The following is a 12,457-nucleotide window of genomic DNA, read 5'->3' on the forward strand; positions in this document are numbered from 1 at the left end:
GCACCAGGAGAGGCTAATGTGCAGCCAGATGCCCCACTCAGCGCCTCTCCCAACACTGCCTGGCGGGCAAGGCTGGGACCTAGGAGGCAGGCCTTTGGTCAGGAGCAGAAACCAGCCCTCACCCTTTCTAGACCCACATGCTTCTCCCAGGAAGGGGGCTGGACACGAAACTCCCGCTGCTGCACCTGGAGTCCTTCCTCTTTCAGGGCAGGCCTAGACAGTTGTCACCTGGCTCTACTGGCCCCCTTTCATCCCCTTTCCACCTCTCAGCTCGGTGCCTTCCGTCGCTGAATTCTGGTTCTGATTCAAGTGTCAGATCCCTTTATAGGTGAGCCGCTTGTAGGGTGGGGGTGAGGCAGAGGAAGAGGCTTTTTTCTCCTTGGTCGGGAGCTTCCGAGAGGCAGTGAATAGAACACGTCGCCATCCCTCTTGGCAGAGGCGTTCAGTCCCCTGCTGTTCAGTCCCCAGGGAAGCGGCATTCTTCCTGACCTCTAGCACGGGGGCGCTCGGGGGCTCCGGATCCGTAGGGCACTAGGACCCGGTGGGGCGGAGGGCAGCCCGTGTGCCGCGTTCGCTCCCTCCCACCCTCCTGCTCCAGCTCCCGCTCCATTGTCTGGGAACTGCGGCCGCGGGGCGGGCGGACCATCGGGGACCCAGTCGCCTGGGTCGGGCCGGCGCGGAGCTGGCGCAGGAGATGCCCGGCTGACTGCGGCCACCTGAGCCGCCCGCCTAGTCCCCTCCTTCCGTGGGAAGGATGTGCGCCCGGATGGCGGGGCGCGCGGCAGCGGCTCCCCGGGGGCCCTGCGGCCCCTGGCTCTGCCTCCTGGTGGCCCTCGCCCTGGACGTCGTGAGAGGTCAGCGGGAGGGGAGGGCGGGGCGGGGCGAGGGGCAGCTGGGCCCGGGCCGAGGCCGGGCGCGAGGGATGCCCGGGAGCCGGGAACCTGCGAGTTCTCGGATTAAACCCTGAGCGGGGTCGCCCCGCAGCATGCCCTGAGGGTTGGAGAGGTCTCACCCCCACGGGATCGTGCCTCCAGCCACGCGCCTCTGTTGCCTCCCTCACTTGCATAACCAGGCAACTCATTCCCGACCCAGAACTAGCCGGGTCCCCCGGCTCTCACCGCCGTCCCGCCAATCTCGCCGCGAGCTTCCCCTCCAACTGGGACGCTTAACCTGGCTGCCCGCTGACCCGCAAACACCAACTCCCTAATCTGCCGTCCAGAGAGCTGCAGCCCCGTGGCTCCTAGCCTGCTCCTGCCACCATCAACCCAGCTCCCACGGAACGGGAAGCAGCCTCTTTGCCTAGGACCTGCGACATCCACAGCTGCTTTCCCCCTGCCCCACGGAGCTCTCTGACCTTGGAGTCTCCAGGGAATTCCCCATCCGTACCCTCCTGAGTCCTTATGGGGATCACTGGAAGAAGGGGCAGCGCCTCCCCTGTGCCATCCCCCTCCCCATGGGAGTCAGACTGCCCTTGGCATGAGCTGAGGCTGCTAGGTGGATGATTCCACAGAGAGTGGGGGATAGTGAAGCATTCTCTGCCCCTCCCCTCTGGACAGGAGAGCCGAGATCTGGCAGATGGGAGTCCGTGGGAGTCAGGCCACAGAGCATCCTGTAATTATCCAGGCAATGGGGTAGGAAGAGGACCAGAAGCCAGGGTCTGCCCCCAGGGAGCCATAGTCACTCACCTGTTACATTTGGGGAGGGGGGGGTGGAGCTTCTCAGCCACATGCTCCTGGGTGGGGAGGGTCTTGAAGGAGGTTGAAACCATCAAGTTCCCCTGCCCAGCAGTGGAGAGAGATCGAACTGGTTCTAGGGCTGCTTTCAGCCACCTGCTCCCCTCCCCAGGGGACCCAGCAGGAGCCCTAATAACCCCTTACACAGGGCGATGAGGAAAGCCTTGTCACATCCATTATGCAGCAGCAATAACCCCTCCTCCAGACAGCGTGCCACCGTTTACAAAGCCCTCCCTCCCCCATCCACTGTGTCACTAAATGCTCATCCTACAGGTGAGGAAGCGGAGGCTCCAGGATGTTAAATGACTGACCCAAGCTTCATCGAGGGAGAGTTAGGAAGTAAACACAGGTCTCCAGCCTCCCAGAACATCCTCTCCAAGGGTGAGGGATTCTGTTATGAGTAAGACAAGGCTCCTGGCTGATAGACAGCAAGATAACTCATTCAGAGGAGGCAAACAGGGATGCAAAAGGCAGGGGACTGGTGGGAGGGCAAGCAATCAAGGAGGGTTTCCTTAGGAAGGAGGTGACATTCACTCATGGCCTTAAAGGTGGAGGGAGGCGCCACCTAGCAGAGGAGGGGAGACCCAGTCTAGGGAGCAAGGCCCAAAGCAAGCAGTTGGAAAGCAAGAAGGGTGGAGAGAGGGGTGGAGGGTGGAGGGGCATGGTAGCCTAGTGCTTGCTGCCTGGGCTCTGACTCCCAGCTCCACCACGCTCCTGCTGTGAGACCCCAGGCAAGTCCTTGAACCTCTTAGCTTCATTTCCTACAACCATAAAATGGGATTAATAGTAATAGAAGCTAGTTTTCAGAGCTGTTACAAAACCTGGAAGAGTTCATACAGGTAAAGTGTTTAAAATAGTAGCTTGCATACAGTTAGCTTTCAAAAAATGTTAATTATTGTTATTAGACTAATAGTCTGTTGGTACAAACCAAATATGGTCTTAGGGGTCCTTTGCCCTTCTGATTGTTGAATACTCCCCAGGCTCATGTTCCCATGCCCCTCCCTCATCCCAGTCTTGCACTCCAATATGCTGTTGGGATGAAGCGAGTAAGTCTGGGAAACCAGTGCAAGTTGCCATGGTGATGACGTGGAGGGAGGATGGCTGCCCAGCCAAGTCTGGCCAAGGACCTAGGGGCAGAGAAAGGGTCTCTACTTCTACAAAGCTCACCTCGTCACCATCTTTTATCACACAGACTCTGCCTGGGGAGTGCTGAACCCCACAAATGCCTCGGTGTCGAGGCAGGTAGGTAGGGGGCAGGAATGGGGGAGAAGGAGACTTTAAGAGGGTTGTGCAGTTCTGCTGGAGGGAGGAAGGTTTGGGTCTGTGGAAGGCAGAAGAAAGAACAACTCCAAAGCTGGCAGTCAGTCCTGGATGTAGATTCAAATCCTGGCCCCAGTTACCTCATCTGTGCAATGGGGAGATTCCCCTCCCCCACCACATCCTGGGAGGATGGGACATTTTTAACCCCTTTCTTCCTCCACTGCCCACGACTACCAGCCCTGGGACAAAGCTCAGTTCAGTCCCTGCCTGTTCTGAATCTGTCACCATCTCTACCCCTTCTCCCTCTGCAGTGGCCTGTGACCAGGACCCCTTGGACCCAGTCTACCTGCCAGCAGCCCTGGAGCTCCTGGATGCCCCAGAGCACTTCCGCGTGCAGCAGGTGGGCCACTACCCACCTGCCAACTCCTCTCTGGGCTCCAGATCTGAGACCTTTCTGCTCCTCCAGCCCTGGCCCAGGGCCCAGCCACTTCTCCGGGCCTCCTACCCACCTTTTGCCACCCAGCAGGTAAGGAGGGGTCCCCAGAGTCTCCTGGGCTCTCAGGACTCAGAAATGCAGTCTGCTGGGGTCTCAGGGCCCTTCCCAGCCCTGGCTGTGCTCCCCCTTTTCCAGAGGGGAAAAGGAGGCCCATAAAGTCTCTCCTGCCAGCCTGGGATATGAAGCCTGGAGTCCTGTCTTCCCCAACCTACTGCTTTGTTGAGCACCCTCTTCTCCCTCCAGGTGGTCCCTCCTCGGGTCACTGAACCACACCAACGGCCAGTCCCATGGGACGTGCGAGCCGTGTCAGTGGAAGCGGCCGTGACCCCAGCGGAGCCCCACGCCCGCGTCCTCTTCCACCTCAAAGGGCAAGATTGGCCACCAGGACACGGCAGCCTGCCCTGTGCCTGGCTCCACGCCACACACCCGGCAGGCACGGCTCACCGAGCCTGCCGCTTCCAGGTGAGCGGGAGGGCCCACCTGGGCTGGCCCTGTCACCATGCCAGCCACAGGGTGGTCCCGGCATAGGGAAGAGAGGGCTCACCACTCCTGGGAAGTTTGGAGGTCACGGACCACTTGACTCCACTCCTGCTCTGCGAGCTTTCACGGGGTCCTGTGAAAGGGTTATTTAGGGCCCCATAAGGGGTTCAGTCCATTGTGACTTTGGGCAAGTAACTTAATCTCTCTGAAACTCAGTTTCCTCATCAGTAAAATGGGGTAATAATTCTTCCCTTCTATGGAGTTGGAATAAAGAATAATTGAAATGGATGCAAGAATGGCTTTTAGCACAAGGCCAGGCACCAGGGCAGGCCCTCAGTGAGGGTGTATAATATTGTTAGCATTACTTTTATTATTGTAGTTTCCGCTATTTTGGAGTCTTGCCCAGGAGTCCACCGGAGAGAGGTGTTCTGTGGGCTCTGGGATTCTGAGAAGCCTGCGTTGTAGTCAGGGCGGTCCTGGAGCATGTTTAGGGGGAGGCGTTGGGATTGGCTCACTTTGGAATGAGATTATTCCTAAAGAGAAGAGAGGCCAGCGGATGCATTCTGAGACCCAGCCCGTCATGTCACTGGTTGGCTGTGTCACCTGGGATGCATCTCTGGCCCATGCTGGCCTTGCTTTCATGGACCCCTCCAGCTCTGGGGCCTAGGACTCCCCTCCCCCAACACACTGACCATGGCCCTTCTGTGTTTGCAGCCAACCCTGGGCGCCTGTGTGGTGGAGCTGGAGTTCCCCTCACACTGGTTCTCCCAGGGCTCAGCCACGCGGGCCGAGCTGGCCTACACCCTGGAGCCTGCATCCGAGGGCCCTGGGGACTGTGGCCCTGGCAGGGAGGAGGACCCCAGGGAGCAGGCCCTCCCAGTGGGCAGCGTGGAGCTGCACCCAGCAGACCCCCCACAGTACCAAGAGGTGCCCCTGGATGAGGCAGTGACCCTGCGGGTGCCTGACATGCCCGTGCGGCCTGGCCAGCTCTTCAGTGCCACCCTTCCTGCTTCGGCACAACTTCACAGCCAGTGTCCTGACCCTGCGGTGAGCAATGGGCCCGGGGTCGGGAGGCGGGGGTCAGAGACAGGAACCTCTGCAGGAAGACCTGGCAGGTGCCTCCTCCTCTTGGACTCCTTACTAGAATCCTTGACGGCTGCAAATCATGGGTCCGCAAACTCCCCTCCAGCCCATGTGCTGTGATTGCCCTGGCAGCTGGCAGGACCCAGCCATTGGGCACAGCCCTTAACTTGCACTCAGAAGTAGGAAGCTCCCCTCCCTCTGGCACTACCCTAAGACTCCTTTGTTCAGTGGGGCTGATGTTGCCTGCCTCACAGGGAGGCACAGCTCCAGGGAGGGGAAACAGGAGAGGGCTTAGAGACTGTAAAGTGCAGTGCCTGGGTATGGTTAATGCTCTGATGCCCCAGGAGAGGTAATTGCCCCAGTCCCATTCATCTGCATCTTCTCCCGATGGACCATGGGTCCTTAGTCTTTGGACAGAGCTGGCTCCTCCCCATAGGAAGGCCCTCCTTTTCCTGCCCATTCTGCAGGGAGTCCCCCTAAAGCAGTCTCCCTCCTCAATCTCACTGACAAAGATTTGCAAAGTATGACTTGTCTATCCCATAATCAGGTTTGTGTATGTCCCATCCCTCTCTCTCGCAGGTGTCCGTCCCTTCTCTCTGTCTCTCATGCCCTCCTATGCTCTCTTGTACTATTGTTAGATCTTTCCTAGACATTTAAAATACCCCAAGCCCTGTGTCTCCACTCTGGAGCTTCAGAGAGGAGCAAGGCCCAGTCCCCTCCAGTGGTATAGAGCAGGGCTGGATGGGCAGGGACTGGATTATATGCTCTAATGAAACTATGAAGTGCTGCAGGGGCTTGGGTTGAGGGGTGGAGGAAGGGGAAATTCATTCTGCTGCAGGGAAAGCTTTCTAAGGGAGATGGTGTTTGTGTCACTGGAGACTTGACGAATGAGCGGGTGAAGAAAGGCAGGGCAGACCAGGCTGAAAGCACAGCCTGAGCAAAGGCTTAGAGGCACAAGTGGCATCATGTATGTGTACTCTGGGTACCACTGAAGCTACGACTGCATGGAGAGATGTCACAGCTGAAGAAGAAACTAGACCAGACCCTAGAGGGCCTCTAATGCCAGGCTGAGACTTGACCTTGTGGGCAGTGGGGAGTCAGGTAGAGCTGTTTGGCATGACCTGTGTTGAGATGGGGTCCTTCTGGGTTGGAGGATGGCAAGTAGGTCATTCAGACCAGAGCCCCTTGTCTTCCCCCACCTGCTCCCACCGATCCAGTCCGCACTTCAGCACCCCCTCAACAAACTGGACCTGTGTCCTCTCCCCTAGAATCAAGGTAAAGAAGGGGCTGCATGTGACGGCTGCCCGCCCTGCCCAACCCACACTTTGGGCTGCCAAGCTGGACCGCTTCAAGGGCTCCAAGCATCACACCACCCTCATCACCTGTCACCGTGCTGGGCCCTCGGGGCCAGACTCCAGGTAGGTACTTCCCTCCTCCAAGGGGCAGAGTGGAGAGGGTTGGTCCCAGAGGTCTAGTGGGCAGATTTCTGGTGCCCAAGGGGAGGGGGCTGCCATGCCCATGTAGGCTGACCCAAGAGGGAGCAGCACAAAGCAGACACATCTTTCGTTCATTCACTCAGCTCTTGTTTATCAGTTATCAGCCACATGCCAGGTATGGTGAGTGTGAGTCCCATTCCAGGTGATAGTGACCTGTCCTGGCCATCCAGTCACAGCCCTCACTGCCACTACCCTGCCTCCCACCACCAAACAGGTCCTTCTTTCTGGGTAACTAATATTCCCCCAAAAGCCTAGTTGCAGTTCTCAGCACTTATGAACGCTTCTTATTCATGCCCTGGGTCTTGGCAAGGCCATGGGTTTTGTAGCCCCTGTTTGAATCCTGGTTCTGATACTTTTTGGATAAATAACTTAGGCAAGCCACTTAACCACCCCACCCCCTGCCTCCCTACCACCAGAGCCTCTGTTTCCTTACTTGTCAATGGGGATAATAATGCACCCCTTAAGGTTTGTGAAATAAGATACTGCATAGCAAGCATCCAGGCCAGCTTCTGGCACATAGTAGGTGCTTGATCTAAAGAAACTGCAAGGTTATTATTCAGGGTCAAGTGCCAGTCCTGGGGCTTGGAAGCGAATCTTCCTCCTTGGTAAAAATTGACATCAGGTGCTTTATGTGGAAGGCAGAGAGGTCTGAATGGAGCAGGGTCTAGGAAGGCACGAAAGCCAGCAGGCATCCAAGATGTGGTAATAGGCCAAGAGCCAATAAGAACTTTGGCTCTGGAGCCAGGATGCTTCGGTTTGATCCCAGTCCTGCCACCTTTCACGGTGTGACCTTGGGCAAGTTATATAACCTCTGTGCCTCAGTTTCCTCATCTGTAAAATGGGGATAATCATAGGACATACCACATGAATTCAGGACGCGCTCACAACAGTGGCTGGCCGCCTAGCCCGCGCTCAGATTTTCTCTCTTCTGGCCAGCAGCCCCCTTGAACTGTCCGAGTTCCTGTGGGTGGACTTTTTGGTGGAGAATGGCACTAGTGGGGGCGTGTCAGTCACTCGCCCTGTCACATGGCAGCTGGAGTACCCAGGCCAGGCCCCTGAAGCAGAAAAGGACAAAATGGTGTGGGAGATCCTGGTGTCGGAGCGGGACATAAGAGCCCTCATCCCACTGGCCAAGGTAAGGGGTCCCCACCTCTACCTGGCCTGGCTGGGGGCCAAGTAGGGTGAGGAGCTTGGGGCTGAGTGCCTATTGCACCCCCAGGCCGAGGAGCTGGTGAACACGGCACCATTGACTGGAGTGCCACGGCGGGTCCCCGTGCGCCTTGTCACCGTGGACAGTGGGGGAGATTTGGTGGAGGTGACAGAGCACATCGGCTGCGAGTCGGCCAACACACAGGTGCTGCAGGTGAGTGGCATGTGCCATCCGTGTGTGACTATGCATTTGTGCATGTGTGATGCACACACAGCTTTCCTTCCCCATTCAGGTCCCCAAGAGAACAGCTGCCTCTTGAGGCCAGTAACCTCACAAGGGGAACCACAGCTTTTATCCCCACCACCTCTCTCCAGAGTCAAGTGGGAGCTGTGTGACCCCAGCAGCCCCCAATTCAATCTGCACTGGCAGATGAACTGATGTGGAAGAGTTAAGAGCATGTACTTTGGGATGGGAAAGTCTTCGTCTGAAACCAGTCTTTGTTATCAGCTAGCATGTGATTGCGAACAAGTATCTTAACCTCTCTGTGCCTCAGTCTCCTACGCTTCAAAATGGGAATATATTTTAGGGATGTTGTCAGAATGAAAAGCACTCTAAGTCAGTATCCAGCAGACAGCAGGAGCTGAAACAGCAGCAGCTACTGCCGTTATCATAATCGGGCAATAAAATCATTATAGAATGCTAAAAAAGAGTGAACTATTATTGAAGCCCTGTAATGACCCATGAGGTAAAAAAAAAAAAAAAAAAAAAAAAAAAAAAAAGGGCAGGGCAACTTTCCCTATTTAGAAGGGAAGCCCAGAGCTTGAGTTTCCTAAATCCTGGCTGCCCAAATGGAAGTGTCTTTTGCTACCTGGACCAGCATTTTGCTTCTGGGTACATGGTTCTCTGGTGGATGAGGCTGCCTTGCCCTCAGCCTCTGCCTACTCACTTGTAGCTGGTGGCTCTAGCATCAAAGCCAGAGGCCAGCATGAATGAGGAGCCAAAGTTGTAGATTCAAACCCTCTTCTGCAGAGGGTGTGTGTGTGTTTGGGGGGGGGGGTGGATTCTGTTATCTGCAAATAGCGTTTCCCCAGATGAGCCCCAGGTGAACTCAGGGAAGTCCTGGTTCCTCCTCAGGGAGCGGATATTGGCTGCCTGGTGAAATCTTAATCCAAGGACATGCATTATAGTAAAATATAGAGTGAATTTCAGCTGTACCCCTCTGGTCCACACCTGTCTGCCCTGGCTTAGCCCATCCCCTACCCTCTGCCTCCCACAGGTGTCAGAGGCCTGTGATGCTGTGTTTGTGGCTGGCAAGGAGAGCCGGGGCGCTCGAGGGTTGCGGGTGGACTTCTGGTGGCGCCGGCTGCGGGCCTCACTGCGGCTGACCGTGTGGGCCCCGCTGCTGCCCCTGCGCATTGAGCTGACCGACACCACCCTCGAGCAGGTCCGAGGCTGGAGGGTACCTGGCCCAGCGGAAGGGTGAGTAGAGGCCTGAGGAAACTGGCAGGCCTTGGCGAAGTCGCTCTGGGATTGAGGGAGGGTGCAGGGGACACAGCCAGAAGCCCGAGCTGGGGTCTTCACCGAGCCTCTGACCGCTATTTGTGACTGCCGAGCTCCCTTCCCCCACCTCCTGCCCTGCCTCATTTCTCTATAGTACGTATCACTTTCTAATATACCACCTGATCGGATTAATCTTGTTTGCGGTCCACCTACCCTGTCCGCACTCCTCCCCTAGGATGTAAGCCCTCGAAGGCAGGGGTTTTGTCTGTTCTGTTCACTGCTGTGTCCTCTGAGCCTAAGATGCTAGCTAGCTCAGTAAACATTGAGGGGATCCTACCAGAGCCCCAGGGTGAGGTGGCCTCAGGCCTCTGTAATCTGACCCTCCAAAGAGTGAGCACTCGTAGATCTATCTCCCCCGTAAGAGGGTCTCCTCACCTCCCCCTTGGCCAGAGTTCCAATAAGGAGCAAGAGGAGGGCAAGAGTGGCTTGATGGATAGGCACAGGCACCAAGCAGGAACCGAACTGGGGCGTGGCGTCTGCAGGTGGAAGGGCCTGGCCACAGAGGTGCGGCTGTGGGCGGAGCGTGAAGAACGTGCTCCCATTAGGAGTGTGGGTGGGGCCCCGGCGGGCTGGGGGCGGAGCCCGCACTGACGCCCCGCCCCCGGGCCGCCCCTCACCGCAGGGCGCCGGAGCCCGAGGCTACGGGCGCGGAGGAGGCCGAGCGGCGCGCCCGCGGCTGCCGCCTGCAGTACCAGCGCGCCGGCGTGCGCTTCCTCGTCCCCTTCGCCGCCCACCCGCTGGACAGCGGCCGCCACCTCACCCACCTGCTCGGCCCTGACTGGCTGCTGGACGTGTCCCACCTCGTAGCGCCCCACGCCCGCGTGCAGGACCCGCGCGTGGCCTCGCTGGAGGGAGGCCGCGTCCTGGTGGGCCGGGAGCCCGGTGTTACCTCCATTGAGGTGAGCAGATGCCCTGAGAAGAGTGTGGGTGCCTCCCAGCATGCTCGTGGGCAGGTGCGAAGAATGTCGGAGGGGCCCGGGCTGTACCTGGGGTGGTATGAGCTCAGTGGGATTAGGGATTGGGTGAGACTTTGGTGGCTCGTGTAATGGGCGAAGTCCTCAAAGTAAGAAGGACTGAGGTTGGGTATGTGAGAGACTCTTGAGAGAGGAAGGAACTGTCCCCTCGGTGTGGCATGGAGGTCCAGGTGTGTATAAGGTGTGTGGTTGGGGTGCAGTGGGTGGGAAGGCAGCCTGTTTGGATGCTGGGAGTACAAACCAGATCCCTTTGTGGGGGTGCTGGGCTCTCAGAGCAGAGAAGCTGTCTGTGTATGAGGCCCCCCTCAACTTCCAGCTCCCTCTCACCCTCAGGTGCGTTCCCCGCTGTCTGACTCCATCCTGGGGGAGCAGGCGCTGGCCGTGACGGACGACAAGGTCTCAGTGCTGGAGCTGCGGGTGCAGCCGGTGATGGGCATCTCACTGGCCCTGAGCCGGGGCACTGCCCACCCCGGGGAGGTCACAGCCACGTGCTGGGCACAGTCAGCCCTTCCCGCCCCAAAGCAGGTGACAGCTGTGGGTTAGGGGGAGGAGGTCAACATCTCCAGCTGGGGACTGATAACAGAGGGATGGGAGGTACCTCCACCCTTCACCTTAGGGTTTTCAGAATGAGGACGGACTCCCTGTAAGTAAGGTAGTGAGCTCTCTGCAGCTGGAGGGGATCAAGCAGTGGCTGGCTGAAATGTGGCAGTGGGAGGTTGATTAGATGGCTCTAACTGAGGCCCCTCCCGATGACTCAGACCCCAGGGCTGAGTGGCAGACAGGTGATTGACACACGTCCCCTCTCTCCCTGTGTTTTGTCCCTCTGCCTGTGTCTGTTTTCTCTCTGGTCTCTCCTCCGTGTGGCCTGTCTCTGTGGGAGTGGTCTCTGTGTGCATGCGTGCGTGCCCTCGCGTGTCTCTGCCTGTGTCCGTGTGCCCCACAGGAGGTGGCCCTTTCCCTGTGGCTGTCCTTCTCTGACCATACCCTGGCCCCTGCTGAGCTCTACGACCACCATGACCTGGGACTGTCCGTCTCGGCCGAGGAACCCGGTGCTGTCCTGCCAGCCGAGGAGCGGGGTGCCCAACTCGGGGTGGTGGTGAGTGGGGCAGGTGCTGAGGGGCTGCCCCTGCATGTGGCTCTGCACCCGCCTGAGCCCTGCCGCCGGGGCCGCCACCGTGTGCCCCTGGCCTCTGGCACCGCGTGGCTAGGGCTGCCCCCTGCTCCCACCCCTGCCCCTGCCCTCCCATCCAGGCCTGCTCGGAGCTCACCAGCCCCGGAGGCCAGTGTGGGTGGAGAACGGCGGGCAGCAGGCAGCTTGGGGGGCAGCAGAGATGTGAGGGGCAAGTTTGAGCAGGCAGAGGAGGAGGCCAGAAAGGAGGAGGCAGACGCTAGGGAGGAGGAGGAGGAACAGGAGGAGATGGTTCCTGCCCCACAGCGGGTCACCGACCTAGAGCTGGGCATGTACGCCCTGCTGGGCATCTTCTGTCTGGCCATCCTCATCTTCCTGGTCAATGGTGTGGTCTTCGTGCTGCGCTACCAGCGCAAAGAGCCTCCTGACAGTGCCACTGACCCTGCCTCCCCCCAGCCCCACAACTGGGTCTGGCTGGGCACTGACCAGGAGGAACTGAGCCGCCAGCTGGACCGGCAGTCCCCTGGCCTGCCCAAAGGGGAGGGAAGCTGCCCCTGCGAGAGTGGGGGAGGAGGGGAGGCCCCCACCCCAGCCCAGGCACCTGCTGGGGGCACCACCAGCTCTTTGAGCACCTTGGCCAGGAAGGAAGCTGGGGGGCGGCGGAAGCGCGTAGAGTTTGTGACGTTCGCACCAGCACCCCCAGTCCAGCTGCCTGAGGAGCCCGTGGGGGCCCCTGCTGTGCAGTCCATCCTGGTGGCGGGCGAGGAGGACATCCGCTGGGTGTGTGAGGACATGGGGCTGAAAGACCCTGAGGAGCTGCGCAGCTACATGGAGAGGATCCGGGGCAGCTCCTGACCCTCCCGGCCTCGCCTGGCCCTGCGCTGTCAGCTTCCAGCCCGGTAGCCTCCTGCTCCTCCTCCAGTGCTTGTTAATCTGAGTCCTTTGCCTGGCTCCTCGCAGGGAGTCCCCCCAGGCCCCCTCCGCCCAGCCCTTTGTCATGGACCGCAGTTGTGAGGAAGGGCTCATGGCCCTTACTTATGAGACCCATTTCATCCTGATGTTGGGTACGGAATAAACTGAAAAGGAAACCCTAGCG

General features: G+C 58.7%; 1 protein-coding gene across 1 annotated transcript; it reads left to right on the forward strand.

Moving 5' to 3' along the window:
* The first annotated feature begins 594 nt into the window (after positions 1–594).
* Positions 595–12,454, forward strand: TMEM132A (transmembrane protein 132A). The gene is given in 12 exon segments (XM_032489518.1): positions 595–854; positions 3,305–3,519; positions 3,733–3,951; positions 4,684–4,974; positions 4,976–5,016; positions 6,321–6,470; positions 7,485–7,683; positions 7,768–7,911; positions 8,975–9,177; positions 9,881–10,157; positions 10,566–10,757; positions 11,176–12,454. Coding segments are annotated over 12 exon segments (3,072 nt in total). The 5' UTR covers positions 595–754; the 3' UTR covers positions 12,217–12,454.
* The last annotated feature ends 3 nt before the right edge of the window (positions 12,455–12,457 follow it).

The sequence above is a fragment of the Camelus ferus genome, chromosome 10 (assembly GCF_009834535.1).
Source record: "Camelus ferus isolate YT-003-E chromosome 10, BCGSAC_Cfer_1.0, whole genome shotgun sequence".
Taxonomy (NCBI): Eukaryota; Metazoa; Chordata; class Mammalia; order Artiodactyla; family Camelidae; genus Camelus; species Camelus ferus.